This window comes from Sceloporus undulatus, chromosome 1 (assembly GCF_019175285.1).
Source record: "Sceloporus undulatus isolate JIND9_A2432 ecotype Alabama chromosome 1, SceUnd_v1.1, whole genome shotgun sequence".
NCBI classification, from domain to species: domain Eukaryota; kingdom Metazoa; phylum Chordata; class Lepidosauria; order Squamata; family Phrynosomatidae; genus Sceloporus; species Sceloporus undulatus.
Window position 1 is genome coordinate 263,862,243 of NC_056522.1, and position 17,779 is coordinate 263,880,021.

Sequence of the window (17,779 nt, forward strand, 5' to 3'; positions counted from 1 at the left end):
CATTTTGGGTAAGGGATATTATTATTATTATTATTATTATTATACTATATTGTACATGGATATAACAGCTAAAAGTTAGAAGTCACCTTTTCTTTCTTTTATATTTCCTTTTAGAAGCTTCCTTCCTTCCTTTTTTCTTTCTTTCTTCCTTTCTCCCCTTCCTCTTCCTCCCTTTCTTTTCCTTCTTTTCTTCAGTTCTCCCTCCTTCTTATTCTTCCTTCCTTTTTTCCCTTCCTTCCCTTCTTCTTCCTTCTTCTGCAAAAGCACAAGGGAGGAAGGAGGAGGAGGAGGAGGAGTAGAAGCCGGACTCTGAAGGAAACGAAAGCGAAAGGAGTCACAGGGACTCCCTCTCTCTCTCTCTCTCTCTCTCCCCCTCTCTCTCTGAGCTTGCAACTGGCGTTCAAGCTCCTTCCTCCTCCCTCCCCCCTCCATTAAAGCCACAGAGGAGAGGAAAAAGGGGAACTTTTGTTTTGTCTTTCCTCTGTTCCCTCGCCGTGGTTTTAATGGATGGGAGGGGGGAGGAAGGAGTTTGAACGCCCCCAGGGCCTGATAGGGGGGTCCCGACCCCCCAACCCCCCCTGGCTACGTCCTTGCTGGGGTGTCTATGTAGTGTTTTTTATTTAAAGCAACACTTACTATGTGTGTGTGTGTGTGTTTCCCTCAGCTTGCAAGACTAATAGTGGCAATAATGACCTTAAAATAATATTGCAAACTTGCCTCTAGGTTGTGGAGAAGGGAAGAGGGAATCATGCAAATGTTGCAAATGTTGGCTAATCAGTGCCCTCCTGAGGCAGATCTGCTCCAGGTCAAGCTCCACTTTATCAAAAATGTGAACTAATTTCAGAACTTCATTCGCTGTGTATTTATTGCATGAACTCTAAAAAACTAAAGCTTCACAGCTTCTCTTTAGATGAGACTAAAAGAAACCTCAGCTTCTAAACCTGAAGGAGCGCTCAATGAAATTCAAATGCTTTCAGTACTCATCAAAAGAATGCAAAACAATAAAAAAGAATTCCTTGACACACTGTGCTGGTATGCCTGCTCTTTAAACTAAATTATTTAAAAGTTGAAAAGAAGGCATGTGTTGTCTAGCAAAACCTTGTTTTAATGCAGCTTGTATTTGTAAAACAGAATGATCATTTGTTTCTTTACATTTGTTTCTTTTCTGCCATCTGTCATTTCCATTTCTCAGACCTCCCTGATTTTGTTGTTTTGTATAGGCAGAGATGGTTCACGAGGACATAGAAAGCGCACTTGCTGACCATAAATTTGGGAAGAAGATACGACCACAGACACTCAAGTAAGTAGAGTGCTGGAGACAGGCAGGGAAGAGACACTGGCCATTGCAACGCGGTATAGAAGTCTTCTAGGCTTGTTCACCACACAGAGTTTAATTTTCTGATCCATTTGTGCTTTATTGAAGGTTTAGATGAGTATTTTACAGCTGTATTTGTTAGAATTAATGGCAAGCAAAATTATGCACAAGCTCGTGCAATCTGGAACAATTTGAAGGAGGGTAGCAAAACAAGGTGTGTGTGGTGTGAATTTCCTGTGGCTGCAAAAACTGCTCTTTGTCACAAGGTTTATCCTTCATATACTGTACTCTAATCTGAGGGGCATGAGTCATCCTGAGGGGTCCCAAAAACAGAGAAAACATTATGAGGGATATTAACAGGAGTTCTTGTACAGCCCTATCACGTATTGGAGCCAGTTGTCTGATGTCATTGAAGGTCCACTTGCTGTCAGGAAACAGGAATTGCTAGAACTTTAATGAATGAACTTTATAGGGAATTTCACTTGTCCAGTCTTAGTAACTCAGTTGAGGTTATGGTATAGTTGTGTCTCACTCTACTCAGGCAGTGTTCAAACAGGGAGATCATGTAGACAGCACAGATACAGTGCTCCCTCGGGTTACGAAATTAATTCGTTCCGCCGCCGCTTTCGTAACCCGAAAAGCATTCGCAAGCCGAAATGCCATAGGCGCTAATGGGGAAAAGCCGCGATTTCGTGCGAAAAAGCGCCGAAAAGCACCAAAAAATTTTTCGTAACCCGAAATAACCTTCGTAACCCGGAACAATTATTTTCAATGGATTTTTTTCGTAACCCGGAAATTTCGTAACGTGGGTATTTCGTATCCCGGGGTACCACTGTACCATGATGAATCCTCACACCAGCACTACCACACCTTTGGGGTAATTGGTATTCACAGGGCTTCAAAGTAACAAGTTACAAGTTTCCTATACCTGTTGCTTTTTCATAGGGAAGGAAGAGAAAGTCACATTTCAAAAGTAAAGCAATAAGCATCATCAAAAAGTTACTTTATTAGTGTAATGGTTTCCAATTACTTTCAAAAGTCACTTTTTAAAGACATTTTTGAAACAGGAATGTGTCTAATTATATACCATTCTCTATAATTCTAAACATTCCTGTAAAAAAGTAATGAAAAGCAATAGAAATGTAATAAACAGATCATTGTATGCATATTTCAAAAACTATAATGAGTAATGAGAACAAATTATTTTTAAAAGCTTTCCAAGCTGTGCACAACCACTCTTGCCACTAAGATTCTCCTTCCACATGGATGGCAACTGATACCACTACACAAGTATGAAGACTTGTTTTGTATGGTACGCTGGTCCACCATTTTAATTTTCAGTGGATTAATGATCCAAGGAGTCTGCTTTTGTTTCATGAAATGGAGATAGTGTTCAGGAGATGGCTTTTCAAATAGCTGGAAATCTATCTGGCTTAGACCCTAAAAGAAGTCAATCTATGAAAGTTTGAAGAAGTAAACTTTCTGATTCCTATTGTCCTCTCTTCATCCAAATGCGACTTGAACAGCCTTTCCTAGTGGTTAGGAGGATCTGCTCAACAATGTGGGGTGGGATAAGGTATGGCGGACAGCTGATGGGGGAGGGTGAATTGTTCCAAATCAAGCATGGTTCTCAAGGCATTAGCATACAGATGTTCAGGAAAAGAAACATCCTCTTCCTGGCAGCCACCTCCACACATTATTCAAGAGGGCCTCCTGACCTTCAGGAGAAACTGTTCAGGGGTTTAGGTAGCTGCATGAAGTAGGAGGGATGGGAAAGATTCTGCTGTAAATTATGTTAACTGATTAGAATAAAAGCCAGCCTGTTTTTTTTGAGTGAAGTACGTACCTATTTCCAAGAATTTCATAAGGTTTTCTTAGGCAAGGAATACTCAGAGGTGGTTTTGCCAATTCCTTTCTCTTAAAAATAGCCTACAGCACCTAGTATTCATTGATGGGAGACTTCCAACGAATACCGGCTGCTGTAGGCAGAGGAAAGAATTGATAAAATCACCAGTATTCCTTGCCTAAGAAAACACTATGAAATTCATGAGGTCACCGTAAGTCAATAGGCAACATGAAGGCACATCACACACATACACACACCTATTAACACAATTTCAAGTGTAAAGTTATATCACTGCATACCAGTGTTAAGATCATCTGTGTATTACACATTTCTTTATATGCATATAAAATGTGGACAGTAAAGACAGCTGACAGGGAGAAGATAAACTAATTTGAAAAGTGAGACTAGAGCGTGATGGCGGAGAGTTCTGCAAGTATAATGGGCTACCAAAGGACAAATAAATGGACTGGAGGACAGATCAGGCCTGAATTCTCACTAGAAGCCAATAACAGGGCTTCTTGCAAGCTATCATGCTTTGACATATTGTGAAATGACATGACTCATTGGAAAAGCTGATAATGCTCAGTAAATTTGAAGTTAAGAAGAGCACAACAGGTGGACTGATTCTAGAAAGGAAGACAGGAAACTGAGCTTAATAAACCATAGCAGGGTTGCTGATAACAAAGTATGTTGGAGGCCTCTAATTTATAAGTTCACCATAAGTTGAAGCCAGGTTGATGGTAAATGACAACAACAACAGCCTATTAGGAATCAAAAAAAAGTAATATAACCCATGGAATAGAGGGGGAAAAACAGAGAGATGAGAGATGCAGCAAGCTGAATTTTTTTTTTTTTGAAGCTGGATTGACTAAGAAAAGATGTCTGGCTGAGAGGACAGTAGAGGTGCAGGTAAAAATGGCCTTGAGATGCATTTGCTTCTACTTAGGCTCTGCTTGTAAATAACATAAAAGTTACCAAGAAACTGGATAAGCTTTCAATATCCTATCATCCAAAGGAAACTTAACATAAGAGTGTTCTACCTGGAACTTCTCATCACTCAGGTTTGTAAGTCGTGTATAAAAATCATATTGTGGCCAGTACTTATCCGTCCTATGCTAGCAGTTAAGCACTGAAAACATAATCAGTGATTACACAGAAAGAGACGAAGTCTTGAAAGTATGTAGACAATACTCAGTGAAACTCTAGAAACCACAGGAGTATCAGAATAAGATTTCCATCAGCCTGTGAATGAGATTGTATAGCCTGTGGGCATTTTTCTATACTGTATTCCCATCCCTGGCTGCCTCATCATTAGCAGAGGCAAAGTGTATTCTTGATCTAAAATATACCGGTCATAAACCCAGTGACTGCAACTGGACATATCTTTGCTTGTTTTGCATAATTTATATAAATTTAAGCATCTGCACCTTTCAACTTTGTGTATGATTTAAAACCTTGTCATGTGATATCATTTTGGGTCAGCATTTTGTGCTACAGTTTGGCATTTGTCATCCTTTTCCAGGAAACGTTAAATCAAATAAAACGAAAAATAACATTAGAGTTATTTGATCTAATTCTGTTAATTGAGACTGCAGAGATAATCCAGTTTCACACCACTTTAACTGTTCTGACTCAATGCTAGGGAATTCTGGAATCTGTAGTTTTGTGGGACATTTAGCCTTCTCTGTCAGAGAGCTCTGTTGCCACAATAAACTACAGTTCCCAGGGTTCCCTAGCACAGAGCCATGGCAGTTAAAGCAGCCTCAAACTGAATTATTTCTGCAGTGTATTTTGGACCTGAGTCAGTAGAATCTCATAATTTAAAAAAAAATAATTTACTGCTGCTTCCTCTGCAGGGTAAACCAAGAGAAGATAAAGCAGAGACAGTCCATCCTCCCACCACCTCAAGGGCCAGCTCCTATCCCTTTCCAGTATGAAACGAGAAGTTCCCCAAAGAACAGCTTGAATCGGGTGGCTCCTCCTTCACAACATAATGAGCCAGGTATAGAAGACAGTCACTGATTACAGTTTAGGATAATGACTAATGCACACACCTGCATAAGATTGTATGATCCACCCAGGAATCCATGGGAGCTTTGCATTGTCCTGACATGAAAGGAGGGCTGTTCCCCAGTATAGCACAAAGATGTGTACAGCATTGGAAAAAATCAGTGTCCCATTCATTTTAATTAACTTAGCTGTCTTAAAAATCCCAAGAAAACAATCCAAACAAGCAATTAAAGCCAAGAACCCTTAAACCCCAAAAGGGATTCAAGTCTTTTAATATTTGAATAATCCCTAAAGGTTGTCCTTGTGCTAGATTCAGGTTGGGGAGAATTCATTTGGTTTCTGTTTTAATATGAACTGATTTAATTCATCCTTTTTTCCTTATCTGAATTCTGTGGTGTAGTTTTCCTGTTGAAAAATGTGCAAGTGTTTACATTATGAAAATAGTATTGAGAAAGGCATGCAATGGGATAAGTGGGGTCTTTTTAGCTGCCTCACAAAGGGAGAGGTGGGAAAAATGCTTGGAAAGTGGGTATTTCAGGGTATAACACTGTGGTGGCAAACCTATGGCACACATGCCAGAGATGGCATGTGGAGCCATTTGTTGTGGCACACAGAGGGTAGGGGAAAAGACCTTCAGCTGTCCTGGACCTTCAGCTGTTTCCAGAGATGCAGCTAGAGGCCTAGGAGGACAGGGGGAAGAAGTCCCACCCCCTGAAGACCTGACCCTAGCGCTGGGTAACACCAGGCCCAGAAGGACTTTTAGTTTGGGCACTCAGCCCCTAAAAGGTTCACCGTTACTGGTGTAACACATACAAACCTGTGGAAGAATGTGCATCCATAGGGGGATAAATTAAAAATATGCTGACATTCAATAACAATTTGCCATGGTATGTAATTGGAATGGAATAAATCTGTGCTTGATTATTTTTTGGACAGTTTTAGAACAGTGCAGTTCAAAGTGGTGGTCCATGGACCAGTGGCAGTCCATATGCCAGCAGCTCCCAGACTCTGGCAAGTTTCCAGGAAAGAAAGAATCAAATGTAGCCAATGGATGTAAATATGTGAACCACCCCATGGCACATTGGGGGGGAAATGCCAGTCCCCCACATTCAATATCTTGAGATGCATTGTTTTAAAAACTGAATCTGAGAGATTGGTCCATCCATATAACTGATGAGGTAGGGGCCCACAGAGTGTGATAGCTCACTGAATCCCTATCACAGACCTTGGTAGTGCCTTTTGTAAAATAAACTACCCTGATTTTTCAACGTGATTATGCTAACTGCAGTCAAAGCATCACATTACCATGGTCTCTAGCACCTTTTCATTTATGAGATAAAAACAGCGATTTAGATTTATTCAGCTGTAGTCATGGGCCAGAGGGGTGCCATCTTGTAACCTTCTCTTTCATTAGCAAAGTCCTGACCCCTCTTATTCTCCAGCCACACTGCCAGCCACATTTTCTAGTTACTCTCCCACCCTTTTTGTTTCTGTTTCTCAAGGGTGAGATCTTTTCTATAGATTTTCTTTCCAGCATGAGGAAGAGCCAGATGGGATACCTTCTGAAAACAGGAGGGAGTAAGTTTCATTGATGTCAGTAGATCCTGTTTCCTGAGTAGATGTCTATTTGATTGTGCCGTGATGACCATTCAGAAGTGAGACAGAGAAAAGAAGATTTTTTTTCCTGTCCGAAAGCAGGAATTATTTTTGCACTCCCACCCCTTGCAAGAAGACTGAAGTTTAATTCCCCACTTACCACCCCTAGCTTCAAGAATAATTGAAAAATAATCATTTAGAAGTAAAATGGATGAAAATCATTTTTATTCTAAATAAAAAAGGTTATACTGTATCAGGGTAGTAAGGCATTGTACAGCTTGGACATCATGATGATTTGGGGAGGAAGGAGAACACCCACGTGATATTTATAAAGGATTATTCATAGTCCTCTCCACTCCCACTTTGAGAGGACCAAAATCATTCAGAAACAGTTCAGACACTGTGTGAAAAATTAGACATTATGTAACACTAGCCTTAAAGGAATTGCACTGGCTGCCAATATGATTCCAATATGAATTCAAACTGCTGGCATTTAAAGCCCTCAATTGCTTGGTTCCTTGATATTTAAGTAAGGACCCTTTCACTGTATATGCCTGCCTTAGGTTTCAAGTCTGCTGGAGGGACCCTCTCTCTCCTGACAATGTAGAGAAACATATTGTGGGGAAACATGGGAGAGAGTCTTCTCTGATCTAGTGCCCATTTTTAAGATGCCCCCCTTGAAGACTGCTTTGACACCAACACTTCATTTTGGTGTCAAGAATTCATCCTAGATAATAAGAAAATTGAAACAGTCCAAGAGTTCCCATACCTTGGATGAGGTAACGACCAGAGCAGACACTACAGTCAAGAAATTAGAAAAAGACTAGCATTGGGAAGGGTAGCTATGAGAGAACTGGACAAGATCCTAAAGAGTAAAGTTATAACTCTGAACACTAAAGTGAGGACTGTCCAAACCATCATATTCCCCATCACCATGTATGGATCTGAGAGCTGGACAGTGAAGAAAGCTGATAGGAAGAAAATCAACTAATTTGAGACATGGTGTTGGAAAAGAGTGCTGAGGATACTGTGGCTAGCCAAGAAGACAAATAAATGGGTTCTACAATGGATTAAGCCTGAACTCTCCCTGAAAGCCAAGATGACTAAACTGAGGCTTTCGTACTTTGGCCACATCATGAGAAGGCATGAATCATCAGAAAAGACAATGATGCTGGGAAAGGTAGAGGCCAGTAGAAAGAGAGGAAGACCACATACTAGATGGTTAGATTCAATAAGGGAGGCCACAGGCCTGAAACTGCAAGAACTGAGCAGAGCAGTTGAGGACAGGGAGACTGGGGGATGTCTCATCCGCAGGATCACCATGAGTCAAGGACAACTTGAGGGCAGTTAACGACAACAAAAACATGGCAGTTCATTAAAGCGTTTGGGGTCTAAATGATTCATTCCAAAATGTCTGTGTACATGTTTTTAACTGTTTTGACCTTTTAAACCTGTTTTAAACTTGCTAAATTGTTTAATGTGCTTTTAATTTTTTAAAATTATTTTATTCCTTTAAATTGTTTAATCTACATAAATACATTTTACTTATACACTGACCTCAGATCTTGTGATGGAGGGTGGGGCATACATACATTTTTTACAGATTCCAGCCCACTTTATTAGACTAGTAACACTGGAAGTATTTTTTTTAAAACTGTGTGTGGGTAGACAAACGAAAGGCACAACAGCCAAGATATACTCCTGCCTTTCTTCTGGTGTGGAGAAATAATGTTCCAAACTATAAATAAATAAAATAGGGAATAATAGACGATACGCTAGATCCAACAAGAGAAGCTGCTTCCTGCTCCCTCTTCTATCTTTCCATTAATCACTTTATTTATATCCCAAATTTTTCCCAAATTTAGGATGAATAGAATTATAATTAAAAACAGGTGTAGATACAAATATATGTTAAACTGTATATAAAGTTGAAAACATTGAAAACATAGGTTTAAGGTCAATGAATAAAAGGAGCACAGCTTTTAAAGTCATTTTCTTGTAACACCTGCAGTGTCTACAAGCACACTGGAATAAAAGTGCTTTTACATTCTGTGACAAGGGGAAAGCCAGAGGGCTCCCCTTAGAAAGGGAGTTCCACAAGGGAGCAGTCATAGAAAAGTCAATTTTTGCAGATGTAAGCCTATTAAAATGACAACACATTTCTCTGGCAGGTGACCAAGCAGGTAGCATATTGCTGTGGCTTCAGGCACAAACATTGCAGGCATAAGTAAAGGGTTTCTGTGGCACTACTATTTTATATAGGCTTATGCAGAAGGTTTCTCTCGCATAGGAGTGTGAGGGTGGCTGATGATAGGAATGAATAAATTCCTTAGTGAAAATGAAATGTTTGTTAAATGTGACGCTAAGGTCAGTTTTGGGCCATCTGATAACATGCAAGCTAGTATACACCGTGAAGTATAATAAGCAGGCTTTGTGGTTCACTGGCCATCCTTTCTACTGTCTGCATTATGTCTCTTCTCTTGGAAGACAGTTCAAAAGTTTCTTTCTGGAACTTGTTACTGCAAAGACTAAATTTAACCCAAAAGCACTGCTTGCAATGAAATGCAGGCCTGTCACTGCATTCATTTATCACTCTCTTGCATTTCTGCAGGTTTCTTGTACTTCTGTGTCGTTATTATATAAGGAATAATAATAATGATAGTGATAATATCTGCGCAATGCAGCTAGGGCAGCTTACAACATTAAAATATACATTCCATAACATAACCTCCAAGCCCACCCCCCTTAAAATACAATTAAACTATTTACATTTTAAAACATGCTTAAAACAACAACAGTAATAACAAATAAACAGTAACTGTAGCCAAATCAGAGGTTTTGCTTGTTTCACCTTGTACTCTGGAAAAAAAAAAGGGGGGGGAGTTGTGAAAAGGATTGTACAAGTTCCTACAGGCTTCTTTTTAAGTTCTGTATAAGCCTGTAAGAGGCAGCAGTCATGCAAAAATCCAACCTGCCTGCGGCCATTAGGCAGTTTTGTATTTATTTTTGTCCCTCATTCATTTTTCACTTAACCCTGCCCATTCCTCCTCATTGTGATCATTTTGTCATTAGGCTTCCTTGCCCGACATCCATAGTTTTTTGTGGGTTTTTTGGGCTATGTGGCCATGTTCTAGAAGAGTTTATTCCTGATGTTTCACCAGCATCTGTGGCTGGCATCTTCAGAGAATGCTTGCCTGGAAAGGAGTTGGGTATATATAGACTGCGTGAACCTGGGGAGGCAGGAGTGATTTGCATGTGTATTGTTCTGTTGCTAATGGCAGGCCAGAAAAATCAGCAGTAGCAGAACATGTTACAAACCATCTTGGGCATAAAATACTGTTTGAAAACACTGAAAATCTGGACCATGCCAACCACTACCATGTCAGGATGCACAGGGAAGCCACTGAAATCCACAAACACCTGGATAATTTCAACAGGAAAGAGGAAATCCTTAAAGTAAACAAGGTTTGGCTACCAGTCCTGAAAAATAGCAAGATGAAGACTCAACAGATGCAAATGAGAAATCTCCCAGGGTCAGGGGTTTCCCAGCAGACAATGAGCACTAATCCAGCAGACACTAATCCTCCTTTGCAGACCCTCCCACCCTGAGGCCTGCCATCAGCAACAGAACAAGACACATGCAAATCACTCCTGCCTTTCCCGGTCACACAATATATATACCCAAGTCCTTTCCAGGCAAGCATTCTCTGAAGATGCCAGCCACAGATGCTGTTGAAACGTCAGGAAGAAACTCGTCTAGAACATAGCTCGAAAAACCCACAAAAAATCTATTTTGTCATTACATCCTTAAAACTTGCTAGAAGGATCTGAGTGAAGAGTTGTGTGAATAACCAGATGCCTTTAACTATTCTTGGCCTGTTGGTTTGTGACTAAACCTTCCATTGAAAGTCAGTGGAGCTTCGTTGGAGCCATAAAGAGAAGTGTCAAACTTTACTGTCTCTCTTCCTGTGCACCCCTTCACCATAACAGCAACCTGACATGCAACAGTTTAGCAGGTTACACTCACTCTCTTAATTGTACACACACGTTCACACCACACACTTTAGCACTTTCATACTGCTTTAATTACTATGGCTCCCTCTTATGGAAACCTGGGATTTGTAATTTTTGGATTATGTAGGATTATTGGCCAGAGCGCTCTAGTGTCTTGACAAACTACAGAGCCCAGGATTCTTTAGGATGTAGCCAACAGAGTTAAAGTGGTTTAAAAGCCTTACAATTTTACATTATGAAAGAGAGCACCTTCCCCTCCCTTCCCCTTTCTCTGTTGTTAAGCTTTACTTTCTTAATTTTTGCATGATGGGCTGCTGCTTTAGTCACAAGAACCATTGAAATTGTTTTAAAGATGGCGACTCTTAGCCACAGAGGTATGGGCAACACAATTACTTACACCCCCATGTGGCTCATGCCACCTGCTCTTTATATTGGCCCTGCTGTATCTCTCCATACTTGTGACCATGGGGCAGCCTGTGAAGTTTTGCATATTGACTCAAAGCCCTTTCAATGTAAGTAGAGAGGATTCCTTCCTCAGCTAATCCTTAATGCTTTGAACATGGAGCATAGTTAAGCTTCTGCTCCATTTTGTAAGTCAACACATTGAAGAGCATCTAGGAACATGTAGGGTGGACTTTTTCGAGCTTGATTCTGGATTGAATTTAGCTGCAGCAGATAAAATACCATCCACAACTTTTGACCCTGACACTCTGGCTCAGTTTTGCTTTAGAATAGATGGAGCACAACTAAATCACGCTAGGTGAATTGACTTTGTGTGTGGTTTCTCTATTTCACCCAAGACAACAGAATACATTGACAGAGTTTGTTTTACTGGCACGTGATGCCTCATTCCTCTGAGATTTTTACTTAGCAATATTATTTCTAAAGTTCTTCCCTTAGCTTCCTCTACAAATTGTCATAAACACAAACATATTAATATCTGTATCAAATTGGTCAGACTTAATAATGGTTTTTTAAAAAGCAAATATTTTGAATCTATGCATGCTTTGTCACTGACAGTTAATAAGCTGATTTTGTACATTTGACAGAATATGATCGACGAAGCTCCAGCTCTCAGGATCAGGAAGAGTCCCGTGCGCTTTTTGCACAGAAGATCGAGAAGGAAACGGTTAGTGATAATAGCCAACATATATATATGTGTGTGTGTGTGTGACATCATGACAGTGAGAAAATTGCCTTTCAGGGAAGTTTAGTTTCAATAACCATTTCTCATATCATGCTTTCAGTATAGCAAATAAATGGGACCAGACGCCTTTTCTAAGGGACTGAGTATTGCTCCCCTGAGCACACAGCACATAGTTGAACTGTGGAATTTATTTTCGCAGGATATAGACTGCCAACCTGGATGGCTTTAAAAAGGGATTGGATACCCTAATGTGTTTAAGGCCATCAACAGTTCTTAATTGTATGCTATACAGCAGGCTATACATCAATTCCATGATTAGAGACAAAATACAACAAATTCCAAAGGACACATCTCTGGCCAAGGAATCCCAAGAAAGGGTTGCTACAAATCAGAGTTGACTTGGAGACGCATAGCAACAAGAACAGCAGTGCTTCTATGCACCAGTTCCTGAGGCATGTGAAAAGGAGGGTTTCGCTGCATTCATCCCCTGCTGGTGGGCTTCCCATAGGCAGTTGGTTGGCCACTGTATAAACAAAATGCTGGACTAAATAGGTCTTTAATCTCATCCAGCATGGCTCTTTTTATCCACAATAAACACAACTAACATCATGCCTAATTTAGTCCTTGATAAGGAAGAACAGGGTGTACTTTGAGATTGACTTGCATGACTTCCATTATCTGTGTATTCATTTTTCTCTATTTCTCTCTTTGCAGCAAACTCTGAATTGCACCCTAGATGATATTGAGGTGTTTGTTGCCAAGCTTCAGAAAGCAGCAGAGGCATTCAAACAGCTGAACCAAAGGAAGAAAGGAAAGAAGAACAAAAAGAAAGGTCCAGCAGGTAGGAAGAATTGGACGCCTGGCTTTGAGTGAGAATCTGTATGTTTGTTAAAAGGAACTCACATCCGAGCCAGTGGGGTCTACTCTCTTGAAAGTGTGGGTGGGATTCTACCCTTTGGTCATGTTGAAAATCGGTCAACAGAATCTTAAGTCTCTTCTAATTGTGGAAACCTTGAAGAAGATAAAAGAGTGACGGCCTTTTGGCAACCAGTAGGCCAGAATTTGGCCACCAAAGCTAGTTCCTCCCCTCCCCATTTTTAATCTGCACGAGATCTTGAAATGTTAATCTCAGTTCAATTGAAGGAGAAGGGAAATCAAAGCAATTCTCTATTCATATGCATATTGTTATAATGAGGAACCAGCATGTTGTATTGGTTTGAGTGTTGGGCTAGGACTCCAGGAGACCAGGATTCAAGTCCCCATTCTACCATGGAAACCCACTGAGTGGCCCTAAGCAAATCACAACCTCTCCATTCTCAACACTCCAACACTGAAACAACATTCAACACTCAAAACCACTACACCACATCAGCTTTCACATTCTATTGAATCCTGAGATTTCCCTAAACTTCAAATCCCAGAATTCCATAGGACGTGGACATGGCAGTTAAAGTGGAATATTGTTGTTTGTTTTAGTGTTCCTTCAAGTAGTTTCAGACTTAGGACAACCCTGTCATGGTTTTTTCTTGGCAAATTTCTTCAGAGGAGGTTTGCCATTGCCATCCTCTCAGGTCAAGAGTGTGAGATTTGCCCAAGGTCACCCAGTGGGTTTATGTGGCTGAGCTGGGATTCGAACCCTGGTCTCCAGAGTCATAGCCCAATGTTCAAACCATTACACCATGAAGGAATATTCTGCAGTGTGAAGTGGTCCTAAGACAGAAATGCAATACCTGCTCCCTCTCAGCTTTCTTCCAGTTTTTGGGAACACTGTTTCCTATGTTTTATGGAGTTTATCAGACAAGGGAAATTGGAAGTATAATCCAATGACAATCAAACGCATTCATGAAATTTAATGTTATTGTGTGATAGACTACCACACACAATTTTGGGCAATGGGAAGTCAGTCCGAACGCAATCATGGGGTTTCACGTTATTGCTTGATAGACAACCACACACAGTTTCGGATAATGGCAAGCTATAGAAGTCAGTTCGAATGCAATTTGAATTCACGTAAATTTGCTGAACTAGCGAATTCATGTGAATGCGTTCTGGCCCCACTTTCTTTTCATTCAAAATTAAGAGAAATTTCTCCCGTGTGATAAACTCCAGAGAATGCAACAAGGACCATCTCAGGGGCCCTATAGAGGTTGTCAGAAGAATGGCCTGGAATGGTTGGGTTTTCTATAGTGAAATATCAACAATCTTAGGAAAAAGTCTGTAGGTTCTGACCTCCAGTATTGGTATCTGAGAAACAAGGTTCTAAGAATAAAGAACATTCCCAATGTAAAGCATTCCTCAGACACACACACAATAAAACAGTTCAATTTTGTTATTGATTGCAGAATGCAAGAAACTCTTATTTTAGCTGCTTTTACTACCTTTCATAAAATGTGTGTTCCTTTTTTTAAAGTGTTTCCTCAAGAAAACAATTGTTTTTTTAATCATTTCTTTCTCTCTGTTTTTTCTTTATTATTATTTGAAGAGGGAGTTCTAACTTTAAGAGCAAAACCCCCAAATGAAGCAGAGTTCATTGACTGCTTCCAGAAAACCAAGCTGGCACTAAATCTACTGGTAAGAAACAATGTGTTGTGTAATTTTCATTTACCTTAACTAAACAGACAATGGTATGCTTCTATGTTACATGCCACCATTCTATAGTACTAATTAAGTAATCTGACTAGGATTTGCAGGCTACTTCTACTAATGGACTTACTTCTGTATATAGAATTGAAAGGGGGAAATCTTACCCCCCTACTGCAATCCCACTCCAACTCCCAAAACCCTTGCCAGGAAGCATATTATTTAGTCCTATGACATTCAAAGACCATTTTATATCCTGGGGCCCTGTGATACTACACTTATAGCACTTTGATTGTATTTTTTAACTGTTGTGGTTCCAGCCTATGGGGCATGGGATTTGCAGTTTAAATATGGGTACTTAGAATTCTCTGCCAGAGAACTCTAGTGCCTTACCAGACTACAAATCCCAGGATTCAATATGATGCAATGATGGTAATTAAAAGGAGGTAATAAAAAGTGCTCTAATTGTATACATTGGGCCCTTGGTATCTGCTGAGGTTTGGTTCCAGGACCCCTCGTAGATGCTTGTCCCATTATATACACTGGCATATTAAAATGGTGTCCCTTATGTAAAACGGCAAAATAATGGTTTACTTTTTGGAATGTATATATTTTTGAAATATTTTTCAAGCCATAGCTAGTTGAATCTGTGGATAAAAAATCAGTGGATATGGAGGCTGAATTTATTGTGAAAGGGCCCTCAGAATCAAGAAAAAGGAAACAACAGAACAGTTATTTTTTAAAAAAATCATTTTTATTAAATCTAAATAAAACTACAAACAAATTTTATACATATATCTGAAACAAGTATAAACAAAGAACAATAATGAAACAAATTTAACTAAATGACTAAACAAAAACATACTCTACTGACTCCCCACACGCACGCACGCACGCGCACACACACACACACACACACAACTGATGGATCTATCACTATTACTATACTTCCTTATATATATAACTATATTTATGTGTGTACAACATTAAAAAATCTGTTTATTTTACAAACCCCAAAGCTGATTCATATCCCCAATGAGACTGCAAGTACTGTATATGATAAACAATTCTCAGTCTTTCTTAAAATTATTCAAAGAAACATGTGTGAGTTGTTGTTGATACATTCTCAACATACTTCTGTTGTTCCTCTGGGAAGCTCCTTACTGCCACTGTTGTAACATGTATATTTTAATCTTCTTTGATAGATGAATAGTTTCTTAAAAAATCAAAATGACATAAAAAGAAAAACTGAATTAGCTTTTCCAAAAGATTCTACGGTGGTGTGCACGATGGTGGCCAAGAAACAGAAAAGAAGGAAAGGAGAAAGGAGCATGGCTTTTCCTCCTAAATGAACCCCATTCACATTCCTGCCCATCTGACTGAGTTAATCAATCAACATTATAATGTGTAATATTTAGCTAAAGGCTATGCAACTCTAAGCATGTGGACTGTAGGTAGTGCTGTTGCCAGCTGCAAATACAGTATTGCACTGTTGGAGAGGATAAAATTGTGAATGCACACATTGCTTACTTGTTCAGAGCAAGCTGTTCGCCAGTGTTGGTTAGTGTGTTCTAAGTAACATTTGGTATTTCCGATTCGGTGGTGTTTCAGGCCCCAGAAAGGGACGCAGAGTCAGAGCCGGGATCAGTAAATTACCTGACTCCTGTTCATACTGTAGCAGCCGGCAGGCCCTCAATTGTGCCACCATGTCACTTATAGGAGAAATAGTTAACTAGCATGGGGAAGCTAGGCAGAATCCAGTCCTTCACTGAGCTGTCACCATTTCCATTTTGACAAAGAGATGTTTTGTTTGCCACTACAATAAATGCTAAGCAATCTAAATAGGAGGCATATTCATCTCCACGGGTGTCAGCTGCTAACGCAGTACATTTGACTTCCTTGTAAATCCCTCCCATTGTTCTTCCTTTGCAGTACAGCCATTTCTAAATACAAACATCCACGGCTTTGGAAGTACCAGTGGGCTGCAGTGGTTGTCATTACATTAAGACAAATGCCATTTCACACATAAAGCAAGCTCTGTACAAATCAGACTTGGAATCCAAATGAATATTTAGATTGGAAGCCATTTGATGCAATGAGCTGTGCTTTTCTTCTCAACACCATTTTAAAATTACTAATGTTCCATAGTTTCCTTTCCATTTCGGTTCCTTAGATTCAGTATCTCTCCATTTAGGGAGACTTTCTCTTTTGCAGAGCTTCAGAAAATTATTTGAGAACTACAGCTCCCAGACCCCCATACTCAGCATGGCCACAGGGCATATTTGGGGGTGGGCTGCCACGGATGTGGGAGTTCCAGTCAAAAAATGTAATTGTTCCAATCCTGGCTCCTTTGTGGTGGTGGTGATTGTTATGTAAATGCCATCAAAATACTTTAGATTTCAATGTCTCATTTCATGTGTTCAAATATGGTGAAACATATAAACTGGGCATTTGCTGGGATTACTCATATAGGGAGTGTCTGCACTACCCAGTTGTAACCATTCAATACTATTTCAATGGTTATGATGTCATTCTGTGGACTCCTGGAATTAGTTGGTTTTTTTAATTAAAATTTATTAATACATTCTAAAACAAAACATGACAACAAACAGTACACCAAAACAACAATAAATAGACAATAACCCAGATAAGGCCCTGAAAATTACAGCTAAAAGGTATATTTAGGGATCCTGAAAGACAACTTTCCATAAAAATTTAGCTAAAATTGGGAGATGTCCTGGAATTAGTTGTTTGGCAAAGTAGAGGCAGCCCCCCATATTTACAAACTTTTTTATCCACAGATTAAAGCATCCAAGGTTTGAAATTGTTGTTTAAAATGTATAAATTCTAAAAAGCACAACTGCATTTTGCCATTTTTATAAAGGACACCATTTTACTACACCATTGTATTCAGTGGGACCTCAGCATCCATGAATTTTGTTATCCACAGGGACTCCTAGAAACAAAACCCAATGGATACCAAGGATCCACTGTACTTAGAATTCTAAACTAAAGAGCTCTAAGGTCCTCCCCTAGACTACAGCAGAATATTCTAACTAGCTCACCAGACTACAGATCCCTGGAGTCTGTTAATTAATGACCGTGGGTTATAGCTGTGGATAGGTCAATCCTTTATTTAATTTTTTTAAAGAGAGGAATACCTTCTCCCAATTATTCCTAGCTGGTTGTTAAAGTTGTCCTATGCAGCTGTTCTCTGCATGCTGTTGCCCAGATTAGTGTGACCAGGAACTGTCAGAAACTTCTTCATAGT

General features: G+C 39.7%; 1 protein-coding gene across 1 annotated transcript in view; it reads left to right on the forward strand.

Moving 5' to 3' along the window:
* Positions 1-17,779, forward strand: part of EPS8L2 (EPS8 like 2) — a 141,768-nt gene that overhangs the window by 100,324 nt on the left and 23,665 nt on the right. Inside the window, exons 7-11 of the mRNA XM_042466201.1 lie at positions 1,221-1,300; positions 5,018-5,163; positions 11,831-11,910; positions 12,643-12,769; positions 14,411-14,499. Coding sequence (XP_042322135.1) covers positions 1,221-1,300; positions 5,018-5,163; positions 11,831-11,910; positions 12,643-12,769; positions 14,411-14,499 — 522 coding nt within the window. The remainder of the gene's footprint in view (positions 1-1,220; positions 1,301-5,017; positions 5,164-11,830; positions 11,911-12,642; positions 12,770-14,410; positions 14,500-17,779) is intronic.